Source organism: Carcharodon carcharias, chromosome 19 (assembly GCF_017639515.1).
Source record: "Carcharodon carcharias isolate sCarCar2 chromosome 19, sCarCar2.pri, whole genome shotgun sequence".
NCBI classification, from domain to species: Eukaryota; Metazoa; Chordata; class Chondrichthyes; order Lamniformes; family Lamnidae; genus Carcharodon; species Carcharodon carcharias.
In genome coordinates this window covers 34,757,923-34,781,943 of record NC_054485.1, presented here as the reverse complement: position 1 = coordinate 34,781,943, position 24,021 = coordinate 34,757,923, and the positions used below count along the sequence as shown (strand labels likewise).

Genomic DNA, 24,021 nt, shown 5'->3' with positions numbered 1-24,021 from the left:
AGTTCCATACCTTCATCTTCATTTTCTTGAGTGAAGACGGATGTGAAGTATTTGTTGAACACTCTACCGATGTCCGCTGGCTCCACCCATAGATTGCCCCCTTGATCCCTAATGGGCCCTACTCTTTCCCTGTTTATCCTCTTTCCATTGATATACTTATAGACTTTCTTGGGATTTTCCCTACTTTTACCACCTAGAGCTTTCTCATATCCCCTCTTTGCTCTCCTAATTGCTTTCTTAAGCTCCACCCTGCACTTTCTGTACTCCACTAATGCCTCTGCTGATTTGCTCCCCTTGTACCTGCTAAAAGCCTCTCTTTTCCTTCTCAACGTATCCTAAATATCTCTAGTCATGCATGGTTCTCTGGGCTTGTTATTCCTTCCTATCACCCTAGAGGGAACATGTTAGCCTGTACCCTCCCCATTTCCTTTTTGAGCGCCCTCCACTGCTCTTCTGTAGGTTTCCCCACAAGTAGCTGTTCCCAGTCTACCTTTGCCAGATCCTGCCTTATTTTACTAAAATCCGCTCTCTCCCAATCCAAAACGTTTTTTTGCAACTTGTTTATTTCTTTGTCCATAACAAGGCTTTGTAGATTTGTAATGCCAACGTTGTTTACTCTCTTTGTAGATGCTGTAAAACCTGCTGAGTATTTACAGTATCTTCTGTCTTCATTTATAATTACTCCTTGTTTTTGTTCCCGGGATTTAATATACACTGTTTCTAAACTAATTCTGCACATTTGCAAATCTGCATTTTCTAATGTGAATTTTAAAATGATATTTTTCTTAATGAGAAAATAGATTTTCTAATGAATAGAAGCTTTAAATGACATTATATGCTGGTTATAATTATCTACTTGAAGCCAATGTTGTCAGATACATTATCAACTAGCCACACATGATGTCAGTCTTCATTCACACCACATGTGCATGTACCCTTTAACTTTTTTGCAACTTGGTTAGTAAAATTAAGATAAAAGCAGAGTCTGTGTATGTTACTGAATAGTGGTAGATGTCAAGCAACTGTATACATATGAAGTGCATTTATCTGCATTGTTTGAGCATATGCAAAGTTTTGTAAAATAAAATTAGTGAATGTTGCTAAAACTTTCGCTGTAGCCATATCTGTGACTAGTTAACAATTTCTGTTGGACAATAATGCTCCAAGTGGAAAGAATTAATAAAGCACAAAAACAAGGTCTCAAAATGTGTATTCTTGATATAGGCAATTACTGAAGAACTCAATGCCAAGAAAGATCAAATAGCGGAAGTGATCAAAACAACACAGATTTTTCTTGCAAAACATGGGAACAGGTTAGTTGGTGTAATACTTCCTATTTATGATGGAACTTCAGTTGCTACATGACAGCACGTCACTAAAATGGAATAGCTGGGAAAGGAAAAGATCTGTTTCCCCACTTAATCATGTATGGGTGTGGAAAATTGGATTGCACAAGTTGGAATTCCTGCTGAGATCATGGTTTGTGCAAATACACAAAGTAATTTCTTGTGAAGGAAGTGCTATTGTATTCCTTTGATCAATCTGACCAGAAAAGATCATATGTTTTTCACATTAACAGCTAGGCAAAGTAACCCCATTTATGACTTTGTGCAAACAGTTAATTAGCAATGTGAATAACACATAATTGCCAGATTTCCAACAATAAGTCATATACTATGTATAGCAGACTATATGTGGGGGTCATCTACTGCAACATTGCATAACACCAGCTTTCCATTACTGTGTAAATGTAGTTTGGCTCCGACTGCTTTCTATTAGATTTTACTTTTCGTGGTACTAATGCATACAGGTATTTATGAATTATAGGATTTTTTATTTAAATAATATATTTGTATTCAATATCTAAATCAATTATTTTGGAAGAATTCCAAGATGCCAAGTCTATGGTGTAAAGTAAAACAATCCTCCGTTTATGTTCCAGTGCTGCTGAATTAAAGGACCCTCATCCCATTAAGAGAACTGAAATCATGTCAATAGAAAAATATATTTCTAGAGCACAAAAGATTACTTCCCTGCATTGTATAAAAACATCTAATTTATCTGGCAAGCCATCCCATTCTCCTGAGTTTCCATTGTGCAAAAAGGTCTTTTCATATGTTGAAATGACTTGCAAGTAAGCTACGAAGAAAAACACCTCCAGGCCCAGCAGCAGTTTGAAAGGAAATTTCAAGTTTTATTTACATGCCTGCCATTTGTGGGGTATAGCGTAAAAACTGACCACTTACCTTAACATTTATTTCCCTGTCAGTACAGCTTGTAGTCAAACTCTCAATTAGACTGGAACTTGTATTTTCCAAGGCCAGCTGCATGTGGGCACAGTTTTTCATTTAATTACTTGGCAGACCATGAATTTCCTATCTATTAAAATGAATGGAGGAAAATTGCAGACACATGAATGCACAAGTGGAAAGCACTGACCACAATATGCATATTAAAAGAAGCGAAAAGTCTGTAAACTGGCTCAGTGTAAATGCAAGTAAGCCATCTGACCAAATGGAGTCCCTTCTAAATGCAAATTTTGGAAGAATCCTATGTAAATGTTTGGGTGTCTGATTTCCTTCCTCATTTCTCTTGGCCTCCTTCCCACGCACCTCCCCGTCCCCCAGACAAGCAACCTGAATTGTTAAATACTAAATCATCTTTACAGGATGTCTCTGGAAGAACAGCAGCAGGTTACATCGCAGTTGAACACGCTAAAAGAAACGTATGGTCAACTGTGTGAGCAGTCTGCAGAACAGCTCCAACAACTACAGAATAAACTCACTCAGGAAGTGCAACGCAAGGTACACTTTGGGCATCTAGATATTGTATTTGAATTAATATTTCAAGTACCTTTTTACTGCCTTAGACATCAGATAATGTGACCTCGTGGATCAGTGTATTTGTGAATGTATAAATGAACAAAAAAAATTACACTGCATGGTATGTTTTACCTGTAATAGCACGGAGTGAACTTCATTACTCACATGTACATCAAACTACTCATCACATAAAAACAATTTTGCGTTTCTCAGCAATTATCTCCAACTCTAGTTTTCAATGTGCTACTCGTAGTAAGTTGTGTAGGCTTCGCTTTAATTGTGTTTCTTTCCAAAGTATGTACCCTGTATGTGCTTAATTTGTAGTGAGTACCTATGCTAATTATCTGTCAGGCTATTCCTATTAAGCATTTAAAGAATTCCCATTTTATAATTTGATGCATTTGTCATTCAGCAAACAAATAATATTGTATGGCTTAAATTAAGAAAAAAAATTTCCATTTACCTAAAGCCTTTCACAATCTCAAAACCTCCTAAACTACTTTATGGCCAATGAATTACATTTTAAGTGTAGTCACTGTTGTAGGTAAATGTGGCAGCCCATTTGTGCACAGCAAGGTCCCACAATAGCAATGAAAAAATAGGTTGGCCAACATACTAACCAAAATTTTCCCTGCTCTTCTTCAAATAGTGGCACGGAATCTTTTATAATGGCAGATTGGGCCTCGGTTTAGTGCCTTAATCCCAAAGTAATAATGGAGTGCTGAGCATATTTGATGAATCCTGATGAAAGGCCACTTCTAACCAAGGAGATGATTGTACATTGAGAAACAAAAACTGAATTTATTCAGACCCCATATTCATTGTTTACCACTTCATCAGTGCATGATTGTGTGTGTGTGCATATATATATATATATATATATATATATACACATATATAAATGAGAATGGTATAATCATGAATATTGCTCATTCACTACTGCTTTTCCAAAGTTTCTCCTATTGTCTGTTTCTATGATATATATATCCTTATGTTGCCTTGCATACAGTGATGCACTGTGAAATAAACTGTAACTGTGTGAAATCCATATAATATGGCACAAATCTATTAATATTTCAGCATTTGTAAAGATTTCTTGTGATATATAGGCAACATTAGAACCTACCTTCTCTACATCATTCAGCAAAGGAGGAGGTTGGGTACATAAATCTGTCTTGCTTCACTGTAGAAAGGAACTATGTTTGAAGTATGATATAATCTTTGCTTGCTGTAAGCAGCATAGTGCGATCATTGTCAAGTCTGAATTTCCATGACAAGTTGAGCATGATGTGTCACTATGAATTTCCTGTGAATAATCATGTTAAATTAACCAGCATCCTTGCTTACAACTCAAAACTAACCCTTCTGAAATAGAAGATGGATTAAAATTTGATACAAAAACCCCCATAAAAGCCGCATGCTGGACCTAACAACAAGCTTACACTGTGTGTGACACTGCTGAAATACTCGCATTAGCTCTGTTTTGCTGCTGACAAGCCTACTGGTAAGTAAATGTTTTTGTCTTCTCCTGTTCTAAATTTGTTATTTCATGCCTTTGTCACGTATTTATGTACTTGTTCATTGTGATTATGTATTTCTGGTTCAAGATATTAGATAATAGCAAATAATTAAGAAGAAATGCTCCAAATAAAACTCAAACAGTTTATTTAAATTGTGCAGGTATTGCACTGTCAAATCTAGCTATTTCTGTATGTATTGTCTTAAACTGAACACGAATATTTTATAATGCTTCTCCAACGCCTGTCCCCACCCAAACAAATGCAATTGCCAGCAAGCCTATGCCTAAATGAGGTATAAACTTCCTTTCCACTATTGCAGACGTCAGCTTTGTGTCTAGAATTCAAGAGCGAAGCTCCTATGCTGCTTCTTGAGGAAGATGGGGAAATCAGCTTGGAGCAAGGAGCAGGCTGGCTAAGTACCCTCCTGACCAGGAATTGATATATGATATGAGAATATAAAATGAAAGGGTGAAGAAACTTGAGGATATATATAAATATAGTGCCAGATTTGGTCTTTTGCCATCAACTTTAATATAGGAAACCCATTGTACTAAATTCAGGTACATGGTTTAAAAAAAGCATGTATTCTTTCCTGTTCACTTATATGTCTGAATGGATTAACATAGAAATTAAAATGTGTATCAATCCAATAGTGAAGCTGCAGAACAAAATTAAATCCATCTCACATATAAATGGTAAACAGTGCCTGAGGTCTTAACCAATTTGATTTCTCTCCATGCAATGACCTGAATCTAAGAGTTCAATATAAACATTGCTTAGAATTGCAGCTTTCAGCTGTCTTGAGGAACAGATGTCCTGAAATATGTTATAAAATCCTGATATATTTTAATGTTATGATATGGATTTCATTCTAAAAGGAGATACACTGCATTAAATAAGCAGTTCTGTAAGGAGTAATACATTTTATGTAACCAGTTCCTGGCTTGCAAATCCAAAAATCCCGATGACTAAAGTCCTTAGACAGTGATTCAGGCAAAAGTTGACAAATTACGAGAGTGCTGAAATTCTATTAAGTATTTGGGTCAAAACAGTATCTGTTATGTTTGCTGTGTTGCTTGCTTTTTGTGCAATGCTTTCCATCCCACGACACCACAAGTTTAGAGGGAATATAGATAAGTTATATACTTATCTATTTTCTAATATCCATTTATAAAATCTGATTATTAGATTCCTTTACAGTTTTAGATGTGTACACCGACATTTACAACAAGTGCATAAAGTGCTATTCCATAGTTCAGAAGTGTCCAGCGTCAATTGCAAATGGAAAATCATAAATTTTGCAGTTTGTATGGTATGTTGGTTCATAATGTAATTCTCATACCCTGTTTACATCGTAAGTCATAGCCCCCATTAAGATTGCATTATTATTTTCATTAATATAATCATTACTCAAATTATCAAGAAATCTAATGCGCATTTGTTCCAGATTTTTGTTCCATGCTACACCCTTGCAATTTTACCTAATAAGGGATCAAGTTTCCTATAACTAGGATTGTAGCCCTATCTTTCCTGTTTTGTACCTGCTTGTACACAATTGTGTTCCCAGCTTCTTTTAACTTAGCTACCAGCACCAGAACTTAGAGTTGCATCAGTTTAGAAAGGACATTACACAGTGTCACATCATGATGTCTTGATACATATTCATTTCTGGCATGAGCCAGCTCTGAACACTATAATGGAGCTGACACAGAGCTCGTCTGTATCAGTGGTCCGACTGGAGATGTGATGGATGATTATAATGTGGATTTATTGCTTACAGGAGGGGACTTGATGCCAAATTCACACTTGTCAGTGTAAAATTGGTACTTAAATGAAAAGGGGACGAGAGCAACACTGAAAACTGATCAAACTCATCTCAGCTGGAGCATGCTAGATTCAAATGATCAGAAGTCGTAAACCAGCTAAAGAGCAATTCCAACGGCCATAGTTTCCTTTAAATTTTGTAGCTACAAACAGCCTGTATATGTTGCCTTTCACCTTATGTATTTTTTTAGATGTTTTGTTAAGAATGGTTTAATCAATATGAACCTAAATTAATGACTTCTAAACACACAATTATAATTACAAGCATATTTGCTTATTTATTAGTTGCTGGAAGTTCAGTGACCTAACATGTGCTTTACATTTTCCAGGAGAATGAAACAATTGCAGGTGTGATTGACCTGGGAACAGTAGAAATGTTTTCAATTTTCCATGCCATGCAGAAGGGCTTTATAGACCAGGACACAGGGCTCACTCTACTGCAAATTCAAGTAATTAATTCTGGCCTCATAACCCCTGAAACAAGTGAAAGCCTAACAGTGGAAAAAGCTTTAGAAAGGGGAGCAATAGATGACCGAATAGCTAAATCTTTGAAAGAACTGGAGACTGCCATACAGCTGATGAAAAGCATGAGCTTTAAAAATAAGAAGCTCTTGCCTGTTGCTGCTGCTGTTGAAGAGAAGAAAATTGAAGAGGATGTGGGGTTGAAGATTTTAGAGACACAGCTTAGCAATGGTGGTCTTCGTGACCTATCAACAGATGAAGCTATGGATTTGGAAAAGACATTCCAACAGGGCCTGATCAGCGCTACTCTTCACTCTAAGCTGAAGACTAGACAAAGAATGCGAAAATGTCTGATTGATCCAAACACAGGAGAAAAGCTCAGTCTTTCAGAACTGATGCAACGGTGCATTATAGATAAAGAAACTGGATTGACGTTATTTCCAATAAAGCAACTTGCTGGTGGAATGGTGTGTCTGAAATCAGGTAGGAAAGTTAGCATATTCCGTGCTATCCAGGAAGGCCTGATAGATCAACAGGTGATGGTCAGACTTTTGGAGGCCCAGCTCTTTGCAGGAGGCATTGTAGATCCCAGAACAGGGCACAGATTGACAGTGGATGAAGCAGTAAGACATAATTTAATTGATCATGACATAGCCTGTTCCATATTAATTCGTCAGATCCAGATGGGTGGTGTTATTGACCCTGTCTCAGGTCAGCGACTAACTCTGGATGAAGCTGTGCAACGGGATTTGATGACCTCAAGAAGTGCACTGGTTGTACTGCAGTCCCAGTTGTCCTTTCAGGGACTGCTGTGGCCAGAATCAGGTGAAGTCTTTCCTGTTGCCAATGCATTGCAACAAGGGCTTGTCTCCACAGAACTAGCACACAAAATCCTGAAGAAGAGAGCCAAAATATCAGAACTTTATGTCCCAGAAATGGCTGAGGTGCTCTCCTGGGAAAAAGCTATTGCACATGGAATTTTAGACTCCAAAGCTGCTGAGGTGTTAAAATCTGTTCATATACCTGATGCAATACCAAATATGAAAGAACCAAGTACTCCAAGCATGAACACATTGAATTGGAGGTCAGCTTGTGAAAGCTTGGCAAATTCCAACCTGAAATCCCTGGATCCAGTTAATAGGACTGAAACCTCTGATAATCAAATAGCCGAGGAAAGGCTGTTGTCACATTTAATGGTGCAAAGTTACATGAATGTGCACAATGGCAACAGGTTACTTTTGGTTGATGGTAAATTGAATAACATTGTGAAAGAATTCATAAATGTAGCTGTGGTCGTGAAAGGTAAAGATCCGTTAGATGAATGCAATGGAAAAGAATACATTACAATGGAAATTAATGAATTGGATGCTACTGACTCTGTTGAAATAAACCATCCAGATAATGCAAAGTTAGAGCACAGATTAAAAGCAAGTAATGAGAAGAAAGTTGAAGCTGTTCATGGAAAACATGAGACAAAGTCATGTACACGGATTAAGGAAACTGTAATCAGCAAGAAAATAACAGTCAAGAAGAAAAAGGAATCCCCAGTCTTTCAAGAAGTAGATAATAAAACAGAAATGCGTAGCAAGGATGTTCTCCCAACTAAAACGCAACAAACAACTAAAAGAAAAAAGAAAACCATAAAATGTGACACTGATGAAAAAGAAAAACTAAAACAATCGCTGGGTAAATCTAAGCCTGTCACCAGTGTAATCAATAATGAAACAACTGTTGCTGACAAATCTACAGAACTACAGAACAAAGCAACTACATCTAGCAAAGATACTGAACCTTCACTTTCTGCAGTAACTGACATAAAAATTCTATCACATTCTTGGAATAAGGTTGACATTGACAAAGGAACCATAGACTTGCAAGCAGTTGGCCCATTAACTAGTTCAGTAATAGATGTTACAACACCGACAGCTCAGGAGTCACTCCAAGAATCTCGTAATGATTTAATACTAAAAAGTAGAGCTAAAATGAATGATGAAAATGCTTCTTTGATAAATGTTAGCAGGATTGAACCAATATTATGTGAAGATGGAATTGAACAAGACAACTTGAATGGGACAATAAAAGGTAGGATTGAAAAGCCGCCTAATAGAGGGAAAACTTCTGAGCAAAATTATCTTGTTGATGCTGCCCAGTACTCAAAACCTACATTAAATTCAGGTCCAACCAACGAATATTTTGATGAGGAATCTGCTTTAAATTTTCTAATTGGCCAGCTTCAAAGTGGTGGCATCATTGATGATCAGACGGGACAAAAACTAGCACTGAATGAAGCAGTGGCCAAAGGAGTGCTGCAAAGCCACACTGCTCTCAAACTAATGGAAAAACTGTGCATCTTTAGTGGTTTCTTTGATCCACAGACTTGTGAGACACTAACAGTGGCTGAGGCAGTAGATGAAGGACTTGTGGATGAACAGCTGATTCAGAAGATCTTCAACTCCGAGAAAGTTATTTGTGGTGTAATTGATCCAGATAGCTCTTCTGTACACTCAGTTAAAGATGCAGCTGAAGTTGGTCTTCTGGATCAAGAGACTGCAGCAAGAATCCTAGAGGGACAGGTGGTTTCTGGTGGAATCGTTGACTTAAAGCGAGGCAAACAATTATCAGTGACTTTAGCATCAAAAATGGGCTTAGTGGATAATGCACATTTGGATAATTTGACCAAGCTCGAGAAGGCTACCAAAGGGAAAGAATCTGATGAAAACACAAAGCTGAAAAAGATTTCTTTACAGATGGAAATGAATGGCATAGTGGATCTACAAACAAAAGAACATGTGACTATTGTTGAAGCAAGAAAGCGTGGAATCCTTGATAAAGAAACCATTCTTAATGTTATGAAAAAGCAGGTGGTTTTGGGGGGAATTAATCATCATGTCTCAGGAATGAGACTTACTGTAACAGATGCGATTAAATGCGGCCTGGTTGATGAAGATATAGCTAGTGAATTGATTGAAGTAGAGAAAGCTTGTCAGCATGCATATCTCCATCCAAAGACAATGCAGCCAATCACTTTATCTGAAGCAGCGTCATTAGGCCTTGTGAATTCACACTTTGCTTTGGAAGTGGAAGAGCTCCAAGCTTTAAGTGGAAGGTTCAAAGAACCTGTAACTTTAAAAAATCTGTCATTAACTCAAGCTGCAAAGCAAGGAAGGTTGGAAAAATCTATCATGGAAAAGACAATGATTTCCCCTGAATTGAATGAAGGAATTGTGGATCCTGAACAGTGTATGGTAATACCTTACTCAGAGTTAATAAAGAAAGGAAAAATAGACATGGAATCTGGCCAGAGATATTTGGAGGTCAGATATTTTACGGGACTTGTAGATGAACTGACTGGCAAGACCTTGTCTGTTGCTGAATCAGTAAAAACAATGAAAGTGGATCCAGTGCCAGCTTTGCGATTGCTACAAGCCCAAGCTGATAGTGGTGGGATTGTGGATAGCACCACTGGTAACAGAATGACTCTAGCAAAAGCTGCAGAATGTGAGCTATTAGATGACAATATGCTTAAGATTATTGTTACCAATCAGCTTTTGAGTGGAGGAATACTTGATGCACTAACTGGAGACAAAGTTCCACTTGCACAAGCAGCAAAATGTGGTCTGATAAGTCAAAAGGTGGCTGACGAAATCAAATCCAATTTAGATTTTGTTGGTGAATATACTGATCCTGACCAGAGCAGTGCAGTGGACATAGTAGAAATAGTTAAGCCCATTATGGAGAAAACATCTTTCCAGGAACTATCTTCAAATGAAGTGACCCAGATGTTACCTCCAAGAACAGATGATGAAGACCAGTTGAGTGCTGAAATTAGAACAGTCAGTTATAAAGATGAAGGACTTTTGTTCCCTGACGCCCGAGTGCCTATGTCGCCTGAATTACTGTCGAATAAAATGGCAGTTATGAAAGATTTATTATCTGTGACTCCTGTTGATAATACAGGTTCCCATTGTCAGTCAGCCCCTTCTCAGAAAGCATTAGCGTATCCAAGCACGGAGATAAAATATAGAGATGCTGAGGAAGAAATGGAGATTTCTAATGGTTCAGAGGAATACTCAAACATTATGGAGAAAGAGCTGGCCATTATTTGTTTGGAAATGAATGATTGTCAGAAATTTGTGGAAGGAAAGGATTATAATTCTGGAAATGGAATGCAAAGATTAATTTTTAAGAATATCGAAGGTAAGAGTGATCAAGAAGTCTATTTGGTGGATCATGAAAGTAAGGAACCCAAATCAGAAGAAAGGGAGCAACTTATTTTACAAAGTATAAATGATCTTCCTAGTTATGGGCAGAAGGAAATTGAGGAATTGGTAAAACAAAGAACAGAAGATGAAATATCAAGAGGGAGAGTATCTATAAATCAGAAAGATAGAGAAACATTTTTAAGAAAAACCAAGGAGACCATTGAAAAGCAGGTTCATGAAAGTTTAACTGAAGTGGAGAAGTTGTTTGTTGGAATGGCAGCAAATGTTGAGCACAATGAAGAATCAAATGCAAAAGTTGAGGAACTGAAAAGTATAGAGCAAAGTGGAAAATTGGCAGGTAAAATACTTGATGAAGATAAACTTTCCAGTGGTAGAAAAGGAGAAGTGGCTGTTGCGCCCACAGAAAGCAAATTCCTAACTGATGACAGTGTCAGTGAAAACTTGGCGATGCTTTCAGAATATAAGCAACGAAGTCCAGAATCAAAAGAAACATTCGTCACAAAGCTAAGTGAAGGGGAAGGATCAATAACTGGTGCAAAAGAACAGGAAAACACTGAACCAGTAGAAAAACTGAATAACGTTTTGGACCAGGAAGTTGCATCTAATTCTGAAGCAACTAATAAGAGCGCTCCAGTGGACAATGTTGAAAGTACCCAGCTGATCAATCAAGATTCCCTGCAGAAACAAATTGACGAACTAACATCTATGAACTTGAATGAGCAAGGAGGAGCTATCAACAAAGCTACCAGAAACATTGAGGACAGATCAGAAGAAATGGAAGAAAAGCAGGTGATTAAAGCATATTGTAAGATAGCTTTTTAAATTAGTCAAATTTTTGTATTTCCTGCCTTTTCACACTTCATGGTTCCTTCATCCCAGCTGAAAGGATTGTCTAACCTTCAGGCTTCCCTGAATGCTGCTTCCTTTCAGCCTAAGCAGATGTGGAGTAATGGCACTGAATGACTTTCTCCTGTGGTGGTCGTCTCTCCCCCTGCCCCCTGCCCCCTGCCCCCCGCCCCCCTCGCCCCCTCAGACTTAGCAAGGGGGTAGCAGCTGACTTCTGATTAGTATTCTGCTAAATGAAGTATGGTCAGATTGGTAACTCCAACTTAATTGGCAAACCAAGTCCATGAGATCACATGCTGCTACTCTGTAGAATTTACTTGCTAGCTTTGCAGCTTGCTGATGAGCTGCACTGGCCTATATATCTTTGTTTCAAATGTAAAAATTAGCAAAATGAGATAGTGTAACTGTTTAGAGCTTTGATTACAATATTAATGGATTAATACGAATAATTTTTCAGTTTGAAGTTATTGCAATAAAAATTAACAGACTTCTATATATACTGTGTGAATATAACTAAAAATTATTCTTGGCCTCAATAGGTTATATTTTATAACTTTACAAAACAAAAATCTTTGGGGAATAATCAGCTAGATGAAATTGAAGGCATTACTGTCATGATTTGTGTTTGAAAATACTGTTTTTCTAGTAAATGATCAGAATTCAGTCATTTATTGAGTAATATAAAAAAGCTGAACTGTTAACAGCTTTGTTTACTTTCTCATTTGCATTTTTCTATTTAGCATAAATAATCAAAATGAATGTGGCTTTTTATTGGGTGATACGCAGAATTGCAAGTGAAATGGCTGTTAGCCCCACTGTCACCCCGAGAAACCAGTTTGTATGAACCACAGTTTAGACTGTTTGAAATTCAAATTCAGCAAAACATTTAACCTCATCCATGTTAGCACTTTATATTTGGATTCAGATGAAGAGTCATTTACTGCTATAATTTATATTTCTGTTTGCATTGAAGTACGAATTGTCTTTCTCATGTGGTACATAAGACTTCAGATTTACGTGGAACTCTGGACAAAATACATAAGTGTCTGAGTAAAATCGGCCAAGTAAAAGTTATACTCACCTCCTAAAGTCAGTATCAGGCCAACTTGTTACTCTAGCTACTGCCCCATGTTGAAAATTAGGAAAAGGTTATCCTGTTGAATTTACATCATTTAGCATTAAGTGCAACCTAAGTATAACCTAAAAGCACTTTGATTGAGATTGTGATTGGAAAGTGAAATAGTTGTAGAATGAAAGAGAAATGAAGAATTAATAAGTATAAATAAATAAACATGGGATGCAATTCAAGAGGAGGCTTTATGAAAGCTCAAACACCAATTTCAAATTTTAGCAATGGATTTTGAAGAGCTGGTGATGGTCAGAATAGTCTCTTTTTGAACTGTAAGATTCTGTGATTAACAAGATCCGCTTCTGAACTGATTCCCCCAGTGGCTAAGTGTAAACTGAATTATAAATGGTCTTTAGGGTTTGCAGTAGGCGCAGAGTCATGTTACTACATATTCTACATGACCATCATTCTGAATTCATGCCTTTTCCTCCCTTTCCTCCACAATTCTTTGCCTTGCTACTACCGTTATCTGATTCCTGACTGCTTGTTATACTAAATATAAAATCAGTTCATCAACAAAAATTATTTCCATAATTATTATAGCAACCAAGTAAGGAGGGAACAGCAGTAGGGGTGAAACCAGAACTTCAGTTGCATGCAGGAATTCTTTAGCTGCTTTTATTCAACATCCACCCACAGATGAATGTCCTGCCATCCATATGAGGGAGTTCACTGGAGGGAGGGCTCCAAGTCAGGTGCTTTCAGAATAAGAGAGTACCAGCAGTTTTTTGCAATAGTGGGAAGAATTGAGAAGTTTCTCGACAGTCTCTCATTTTCCTGGTAAGGGGAATTTCTGCACACTTCCTATGGACCTTGGGAAGTAGGGCATGTATTTTGGTGATAACTGGACTCATTGTAATCAGCTACCCTGGGTCAATGTATCAAGGGTTATTCTTTACCCTCGCAGCAGGATGGACACATTAAGCAATCTTTTATCAAGAATTATTGACCTGAATCTGATCACCTAAGATGAGAACATTTTTGGCATTCCCATAGTTTGGCTATAAGATTGAAATACCATAGTTAGTTTCCTATCCAGATATCTAGCAACTTTACATAATTTGTCTATGGAGGTTGAAAATACCACAAACAGTATTGTTTATTTGTTTTCATTAATTCGCTGCCTCTAGTCTTCACTATTCTAATGCACTCTTGGCTGGTCTCCCACATTCCCACACCCTCCCATTCCCACACCCTCCATAAACTTTACATCATCCAAAACTCTGCTGCCTGTGTCTTAACTTGCACCAGGCTCCATTATCTTGTCCTCCTTGTACTTGCTGATCTGCATTGGCTCATGGTTAAGCACTGAAATTCTCATCCGTGTTTTCAAACCCCTCCATGGCCTCTCCCCTCTATCTCTGTAATCTCCTTCAGCCCACTACCTCCGAGATATCTGTGCTCCTCTAATTCTAGATTCTTATCCACCCTGATTTAATTGCAACCTTGATGGCCATGCCTTAGGCCCTAAGCTCTGGAATACCCTTTCTTCACCTCTTTGTCTCTTTACCTTGCTTGCTCCTCAAAACCTCCCTCTTTGACCAAGCTTTTGGTCATGTGGCCCAGTGTCATACTTTATTTCTTGTGAAGCGCCTGAGTTTTTTTATTACATTAAACGTGTTATATAAGCATAAGCTGTTGTTTTGATGCTTTTCTGACTCAGTTCCCAAAGATAAATCTCTCAATTTGTTTTGATTATTTACACACAAATTTTGCTTCTCATGCTCATCAGCAAATACAAAAAACCTTGAGTGATTTTATCATATATATGACTTTTGGACCAGATTTCGCTGTCAGGCATCATTCATTAACTTTGCACTTGCCCATAAACTTTCTGTGGGATTTTACACTACAAATTAGAGATCCAAAAACCTTACCCGCCCTCCACATCAGCAAGGCCAGCAATTGTTTATCTCCTTAACCAATCAGAATGGAGCATCATAAATGAGCAGCAAAGAGCCTAAACCAGAAAGAGTCAGAATCGTGAATTTAATGTTAAAACAGAAAGTGAAATAGAAAAGGAAAAACATTGATTAGGAGAAAGCGAAAAAAAAGGCAAAGTAAGATTTTTTTCATTTTCATTTTTAAAATCTTTGACAATTAAATTCTGAAGGAATGAAACTTCATGATTCTGTATGTTACGAAGAGCACTGGTGCTGGTTTGAACCACACAAAGAAAGCTTAGACTTTCCTGTTCTCCACTCCCACCACCTTTCCGACACCTCCACCCCATGATTTGCCTTTAGTCTCAGCCAGTTGCTACCTGATGCTCAACATTACACTTCAGGTAGTGGCGACTTCCCATCTGTTATCCTATCTGTTGGGGTGGGTAACTGACCCGGGTGTGTGCAAATAGACCCAGGAGTTAAAATCACCTGGGCCTGATGCTGCCAAGGTTCAGGAGGTTTGACACTTTTCTCACCCCCTCAATTTGGGGTTAAATTCAGGCCTTTTGTTTTCAATGAGGTTTCAGTAAAAAAAATTTATGTACCCAAGAAATTGGAACACGATGATGACTCTATATCACTTCCATCCACAAAAAGCAGACAGATCCAACTCTGCCATTTACCATCCTACCAGCTTCATCCTCGTCAGCAAACTGATGAAATATATTATCAGCAATGTATCAACCAGCACTTATAAGTATGTTGCTAACCAATGCTGAGTTTGGGTTCTGCTGCAACAACCTGGCATCAGACTTCATTATAACTGTCACGGACAGAATGTATGTGCTGTCTTACTGCCCGTAATCAGTGTGTTTTGTATGGAAAGGGGTGTTCCTTTTCTCACCCTTGGACTGTATATTCCAATTAAATAATTCAGCAACAAGCTTATTTATTCTCACGCACATACCCCAAATTAACTCAATATCACACATTCGGTCTCAGGTGCAAAGATAGTGCACTTTTATAGGTTATAGTTAATTCAGTCTCTAATTTTGTTTTCTGGTCTCCCACTTGGCAGGCCTGTGGATTCTTGAGTGCATTCAATTAATTAAAGTTGAAATGAGGGTCTTGTAAAGCAAAGGGTTCTTGTAAAGCATGGTTTGTGAGGTTTCTTGTAGTCGAGCATCCAGGAGATTGGTTCTAATGTGAACTTTGAAACTGGAACAGGCTAAGTACTTTGGCTGCTTGATGACTTACGGTTAGTTTTGGGGGCAAGGAATCAAGTTTGGGAAGATGTGATAAATTAAATGGAAAAGAATGCAGAAGAGCCAAGTAGGAATAAGGGAAATGATCAGAGCATGGCAGGAAGGAACATGGTATAGTGTACAAGCCTAAGAGTGTACCAGCAGATAAGGCTAGAGATTACAAAAAAAGTAAAAAGACAGAACTTAAGGCTCTGTATCTGAATGCACGTAGCACTGCTGGAATCTATTACTAAGGAGGTTATAGTGGGGCACTTAGGAAATCTCAGTACAATCAGGCAGAGTCAACATGGTTTTGTGAAAGGGAAATCATGTTTGACTAATTTATTGGAATTATTTGAGAGATTAACAAGCAGCATGGATAAAGGATGTGTTGTACCTAGATTTCCAGAAGACATTTGATAAGGTGTCAAATGAAGGGTTACTGTGGAAAGCTCATGGTGTAGGGGGTAATGCATTAGCATGGATAGAGAATTGGTTAGCTAAAATGAAGCAGAGTGTAGGGAATATGCATCTTTTTCAGGTTGGCAGGATGTGACGATTGAAATTGCCACAGGAATCAGTGCTGGGGCCTCACCTATTTAGAATTTTTATCAACTACTTGGATGAAGGGACCAAATGTATGGTTGCTAAATTTGCTGATGACACAAAGGTAGTAAAGTAAGTTGTGAAGAGGACATAGAGTCTGCAAAGAGACATAGATGGGCAAAAATTTGGCAGATGGAGCATAATGTGGGAAAATGTGAACTTATCCACTTCGGCAGAAAGAATAGAAAAGCGGCATATTATCTAAATGGAGAGAGATTGCAGAACTCTGAGATACGGAAGGATCTGGTTGTCTTGGCACATGAATCAGGAAACGTTGGTACCCAGGAACAGCAATTAATTAGGAAGGCAAATGGAATGCTCTCATTTATTGCAAGGAGAATGGAATATAAAAGGAATGCATTGGTAAGACCACATCTAGAGTGCAGTGCACGGTTTTGGTCCTTTTATTTAAGAAGAGATACAATTGCATTAGAAACAGTTCAGAGAGAGTTCAGTCAACTGATACCTGTGATGGGGTTGGAATATCTTATGAGGAAAGTTTGGATAGGCTGGGCCTGTATCCATTGGAGTTTAGAAGATTGAGAAATGACCTTATTGAAACATAAGATCCTTAGGGTCTTGACAGGGTGTGTGCTCCTTGTGGGAGAGTCTAGAACTAGGGAACACTGTTTAAATATAAAGTGTCTCCCATTTAAGACGGAGATGAGAAGAAATTTTTTTCTGAGGTTCGTGAATCTTTGGAACAATCTTCCCCAGAGGAGGCAGCGTCAATGAATATTTTTAAGGTAGCGGTAGAGAGATTCTTGACTAACAAGGGAGTCAAAAGGTGTAGGTCCAAATGCAGCACGACCTGGACAATATTCAGGCTTGGGCTGGCAAGTAACATTCGCGCCACACAAGTGTCAGGCAATGACCAAATCCAACAAGAGAGAATACAACCATCACCCCTTGATGTTCAATGGCATTACCATCACTGAATCCCCCACTATCAACATCCTGGGGGGTTACCATTGACCAGAAACTGAACTGGACTAGCCATGTAAATACTGTGGCTACCTGTTGGCCTTCATAGTGAGAGGGTTCGAGTACAGGAGCAGGGATGCCTTGCTGCAATTATACAATTATACAGGTTCTTGGTGAGACCACACCTGGAGTATTGTGTGCAGTTTCGGTCTCCTTATCTGAGGAAGGATGTTCTTGCTATGGAGGGAGTGCAGTAAAGGTTTACCAGACTGATTCCTGGGATGGTGGGACTGACATATGAGGAGAGATTGAGTCGTTTAGGATTATATTCACTGGAGTTCAGAAGAATGAGGGGGGATCTCAAAGAAACCTATAAAATTCTAACAGGCCTAAACAGAGTGGATGCAGGAAGGATGTTCCTGATGGTAGGGGAGTCCAGAACTAGGGGTCACAGTCTGAGGATATGGGGTGGACTGAGATGAGGAGAAATTTCTTCACCCAGAGAGTGGTGAGCCTGTGGAATTTGCTACCACAGAAAGTAGTTGAGGCCAAAACATTGTATGTTTTCAAGAAGGAGTTAGGTATAGCTCTTGGGGCAAAACAGATCATTGGATATGGGGAGAAAGCGGGAGCAGGCCATTGAGTTGAATGATCAGCCATGGTCATAATGAGTGGCGGAACAGGCTCAAAGGGCTGAATGGCCTACTCCTCCTATTTTCTATGTTTCTAAGAGCAGGTCAGAGGCTAGGAATTCTGTGGTGAGTAACTCACCTCCTGTCTTCCCAAAGCCTGTCCATCATCTAGAAAACACAAGTCAGGAGTGTGATGGAATACTCCTCACTTGCCTGGATAAGTGTAGCTCCCACAAGACTCAAGAAGCTTGACACCGTCCAGGACAAAGCAGCCCATTTGATTGGCACCACATCCACAAACATTCACTCCCTCCACCACCAACACACAGTAGCAGCAGTGTGTACCATCTACAAGATGCACTGCAGGAATTCATCAAGGCTCCTTTGACAGCACTTTCCAAACCCAGGACCACTACCATCTAGAAGAACAAGGGCAGCAGATAGATGGGAACACCACCACCTGTAAGTTTCCCTCCAAGTCACTCGCCACCCTGACTTGGAAATATATTGCCATTCCTTCACTGTCGCTGGGTCAAAATCCTGGAACTCCCTTCCTAACAGCACTGTGGGTGTACCTACACATGGACTGAAGCGGTTCAAGAAAGCAGCTCACTACCAGCAAGGGCAGCTAGGGACGGACAATAAATGCTGGCCCAGCCAGCGAAGCCCACATCCTGTGAATGAGTAAAGAAAAAAAGAGGCGGATTGTGGAGTTGAGACCCCATCAGATCAGCCATGATCTTATTGAAGGACGGAGCAGGCTCAAGAGGCCGCATGACCTACTCCTCCTAATTCGCATGTTCGTAGTTTGAGTCTGGTTCTTGGACTTGGCTGATGATTCTGATGGATCTTTTGGGTCCTGGGGTCATAAGGATGCAGTCTCCAAAACCACCTTCGATCACATTATGGCTGGGTTAACACTTCTGAGGTCCATCCATTCTAGTTTGGATGGGGAAGACCATGGTGGTACAGTGGGAAGTTGATTATGGCTGTGAGTTTCGATCTTCCCTTTTGTCCAATAAAACATGGAGACAAGCATTCTGCAAATGGCTGTGAGGTACCCTCACCTATGTCCATATTTAATTACATATTCGCCACAGACTTGATGCTATCTCTTGTCTAAATGCCAAAAGTCACATGATTTGCAACAGCCATCTTAACAGCTTCTTTGTGTCCAATTTTTAAAAGTATAGACTGAAAGTTCATAATATGACATGCTTGTACTGGGCATGACATAGCCTTAGTCCAAACATGGACACGTGTTAACTGCCAGAGGTGAGTGAGTGACTGCCTTTGATAGTGTTGTGACCGCAGCAGTTAATTGCTAAGTAAACCAAATCACAAAGGGAAACTTGGCTTGGGGCCATCCTCTTGTTTTTTGTATTTCATTTCTTACCAACAAAGCTACCCCACCCCCTCTGCCAACCTGCCTATCTTTTCAATAGGATGTATATCCTTAGATATTTAGCTCACAGTCCTGATCCCCTTGCAGCCATGTCTCGTGATGTCCATCACATCATACCTGCCAATTTCAATCTGCGCCACAAGCTCGTTTACCTTATTTCATATACTGCATGCATTCAGATACAACACCTTCAGTCCTGTATTTCCCGTCCCCTTTCTCATTGTCGTCCCTTTATCTGATGTGCTTGAAGTTAGATTCCTAGCCCTTTCCAAACACACTCCTACTGTAGGCTCACATGAGCTATTATGCTTTTGAAGACGTTGTTAACAGAATTTTCAGCAAACTCCTGACATGATAGAAAGAATGGACCATTGATGGAGGAGCTCAAGAAGGTTTATAGTGATGTCCCAGACATTGCTGTCAATATCATTATTTGGTCTGAACAATAAAGTAAAAGTAAGACTTCCTGGCTGAAAATTTGTACTTTGTCTCCTGCAGCCTTTGCATCCAGCAACTTTTTACTTTTTATGGTTTGTGTCCAATTTGATTTCCTTTGATCCCTCTCTTTCAACCTCACCCTTCACGCCAACTAAGCTACTCATACTGGTGGACCGCCTCCATCACTCTGTCGCCTGACATGACCTTGTCATCTTAATCAGTGGCAATTTTCATTTTGCTCATCAATCTCTTCTCCCTACCTATTTATGTTATCATTATTCTCATCCTTTACTCTAGGGGAATATCCCTTTCTTTCCCCTAACCCCAGCCCTTTGTGGATTGCTAATTACCACACTAACTTCCCACCTGTCTTGTGACTGTCCTTTTATTGATCGTTGACCCGTTCAACGATTCCCTCCTTTATCCCTTGAGTCCTTGTCCCTATCAAACTGCTCACTGGCTTTAATCTTTGCTGTTTCACGAGCAGATATTCTATCCTTATATCCTTAAGTCTGAGGACTTTAGACTTGATTTTGCCTTGCGCATGGCTGGTCTTCCCATCTGCTACCAGATCAAACCTAATCAATCCAAGCCATTCTGCATTAAATGTTCCTAATTGAACAGGATCATCCTTTAAGGACCAGGACAATCCCAAACCCTTTTTCCTTAAGGACAAACTACTGCATCCATCCCCTTACTCCCACTGGTTCCACTCTAATACTTGCCCTTCTCAAGGGCAATTAACAATGGGCAATAAATTCTGGCCTAGCCAGTGACACCCACATTCCATGAAAGAATAAAAAAAACCAAGCAACTTATTTAACATTATTGTCTTAAAAGTTGACATCACTGCTTCAGCCTAACCCCTCCCGTCCTTTCATTCTTCCATCTTTGTTGCTTTTCTCCCATCTCTTGTATTGCTATCTCTCAGCTCCCCTCTTCCTTGAGGCCTAACATCTCAGTAACCTCCCCTCCAATCAACTCCTGAAAAAAAACTCAATTAGTTTTCTTCTCCCTATTTTCACCATTGCCTCCCCTTCAACATAATTATCATTCCATCCTCAAAATTCTCACCGCCCAACCCATCTTTCTTTCTCCAACTGCTGCTCCATCTCCAATTTCCTTTTCCTCTCCAAGGTCCTTAAAATTGACGATATCACTGTGCTCACTTCTTTCATGTCTTCCTGTTGGAATTCCTACAATCTGATTTTCATCTTGCACACATCACTAAAACTGATAGAGAAAAACGCCAGTATGCTTAACGAGTGCGACCTCAGGATATTACCCTTCCTATCTGCTTAACCTCTTTCAAGTTTTTATGTGGTTCCACTTCAAACCTTGTCAATGCAGACAGTGTACCTGAAGTAAATGCTTTCTCTTTCCAGCTTCCCAACCATACCTTTGATCACCACTTTTACTTCCAGTGTTCAATTTTCCTCCTCTATTTTGAAGCTCTTTTAGATTATTCTTGTGCTAAGGTCCCAAAATAAATATTGTAGTCTTAGTGCTTTGACTATAGAGTTTAGCGCTCTCTGTTCCTCTGGTTGACCTTGTAGGATGGAAGGGTTAATCTATTGATATGTAGAGACTAATTTCTTTTGAAAGATCATAAGATAAAATGACTTTTTCCATCTCTGTCGACCTACTATGGTTATCCTTACCTTCCACTTACTGCTGGTATATGAATACAATTCAACAAGAGCTCTTTTTCATATTGGCATTACAATCAAAAATAATTTAAAATCAATGCAAATTAAAATTATCTCTGTTGAATTTGGTTAAGGATTTTTTAATGTACAAGTAAGTTTGATTTGTTATTGCCTGTGTCACCAGCTTGTTTATAGTAAACAGCAATGCCTGGAGCACGATGAGAATCTCGTCACTTACCTCTCTCTTGTACTGGATGTTGAGGTCAGATTGAAGCAGCAGCAGCCAGCTGGTACCAACCTTGCCATGCTTCATGAACAATTCCGCTTGGCTGAGGTTAGTACATTTTGCTTAATAGTTCAAAATTACCTTCTATAGGATTGAATTCTTTCCACAATGACCTTCGATAAAGTTTGCTCAAACTTAGTTGTTAAACTATGCATTGAATTTTCTTTTGTTGCTTGTTTTGATTAGATTTTTGTGAATATTTTTATAGAATGGTAATAAGTTTTGGTAACTTTCACACTGCATTTTCAGGATTTTGAAGTGGAGCTGGAGGAGCTATCTATCCTGATTGATCAAGAGCTGGCATCAGTCAATAAGATACTCGAAGGATGCACAGAACATGTGCCTAAACAGTTATTGAAAGCACTTGAGAAAGACTCAAAAAACTTGCAAATATCATTTACTTCTGTGCGTGAGGTGTCAAAAGCCTGGCATGGAACTCTGACAAACACCCTGGCAACTGAGAAAGTGAGCTGAGTGAAAGAATGTTGTAAAACAAATACTTAATAATGTTATTCTTTTAGATTTCATCTACATATAAATTGAACGTTAATTCGTAAAAAGCTTAATTTAGTTAGCTTTTAATTTATATGTGTTATCCTGTGTAAGGATGGCAAGAAATCAAGGGAATTCTTAAGTGACCGTTGGTGAAGTTTGGTGTTTAAAATTGGGTGAATTGTTGCAAATCCAACACTATATTTGCAGTCATTACACCATCACTTAAGCTAATATTATTCAGCTATTGCAGTCACCACGCAATAAGTCAGAATCAATCTCTGACTAATTTGATTCTGTTTTAGTCATTAAAAGTTGCGATGAATCACAGCATCATCGCATTGAGCCTCAAGAAATGGTCTACCGTGGAATTCGGAACATATTATGTAAATGGTTTTTGTCTTCAGCTGATGGAGCATTTTACCTTTAGAAGAAAAACCTATCTTTAGGCGCACTTGGAGAGTCGGTGAGAACAGCGGGGGCTAAAAGTGCAGGGAGAGAGAGTGGGAGTTGGCTCTGAGAGTTGTCAAGAACAGTGGGGGCTAAAAGCACGGAGAGAGAGTATGAGTTCACTCAGAGTTGTGGTGAGATCAACGGGGGTGACCTCTAACCAGTTTCTGCATTCTAAAATAAAAATCAAGGTGTGACATCACAGGGGAGCAGGTAGGTGATTGGCTGGTGAATATCCATTGCCTTTGCTTTGATTGTCTTTCAAATTGGTCATTTATTTGTAATTGTAAGGTTTTAGTAGCATCAGTGCATTTATAAATAGTAGCAAGCTTATCCTGAGTAGAAGGAGTTGTTAATTATAAAGTAAATTAAAAACAATAATTTAATTAATTAACACACAATAAAAGAGCGCGAGAGGAGCCAAAGGAGCTAGTTGTGGTGCTGGCAGTGGGTCTCAGTGGATTGATCAGATTTGGGAAAAATCAAGTGCGAAGTCATCGGGAACTAGAGAGGAGCCCTGGAGATAAAACAGTGTGAGAGGGGGAGAGCAGCGGGACTTCATAAAGAGGCGGAAGAGGGAAAGGCGAAAACAATTGGTGAGCGACAGGTGAGTGTACATTTTTAATAAAATTTAAGGTATGTCAGTGCAGATTGGCCATGTGGAATGTGCATCTTGCAGAATCATCTTCTGGGAAGTCATGCAAGCACAACTTGATGACTACATCTGCAGGAAGTGTCACCAGCTGCAGAAACTTGAGGTCTGGGTTGCGGAACTTGAGCAGCGGCTGGAGTCACTGTGGTGGATTCACAAGGCTGAGGATTACATGGATAGCATGTTTAGGGAAATGGTCACACCGCAGCTAAGTAGTACACTGGCAGAGAGGAAATGGGTGACTGCCAGAGTATCTAAGAGGAACAGCAAGTAGTGCAGGATTCCCTGAGGCCAACCCACTCTCTAACCACATTTCCATTTTGGATACTGGTGAGTGAGATGGTTCCTCGGAGGACTGTAACAAGAGCCAAGTTTGTAGCACCATGGGTGGCTCAGCTGTACAAGAGGGGAGGTGGAAGACTAGAAGTGCCATTGTGGTGGGGGATTCATAGTTAGAGGAGCAGACAGGCATTTCTGTGGCTGTAGACATGACTCCAGGATGCTATGTTGCCTCTCTGGTGTCAGGGTCAA

General features: G+C 39.2%; 1 protein-coding gene across 4 annotated transcripts in view; it reads left to right on the top strand.

Annotated features, from left to right (window-relative positions):
- Positions 1–24,021, top strand: part of macf1a (microtubule actin crosslinking factor 1a) — a 651,250-nt gene that overhangs the window by 406,457 nt on the left and 220,772 nt on the right. For 3 of the 4 annotated variants that reach the window (XM_041213072.1, XM_041213071.1, XM_041213070.1), the window contains 5 exons: positions 1,225–1,313; positions 2,669–2,804; positions 6,496–11,640; positions 21,795–21,944; positions 22,146–22,361. In XM_041213072.1, the coding sequence (XP_041069006.1) occupies positions 1,225–1,313; positions 2,669–2,804; positions 6,496–11,640; positions 21,795–21,944; positions 22,146–22,361 (5,736 nt within the window). The remainder of the gene's footprint in view (positions 1–1,224; positions 1,314–2,668; positions 2,805–6,495; positions 11,641–21,794; positions 21,945–22,145; positions 22,362–24,021) is intronic. The other variant, XM_041213073.1, reaches the window with a different exon arrangement.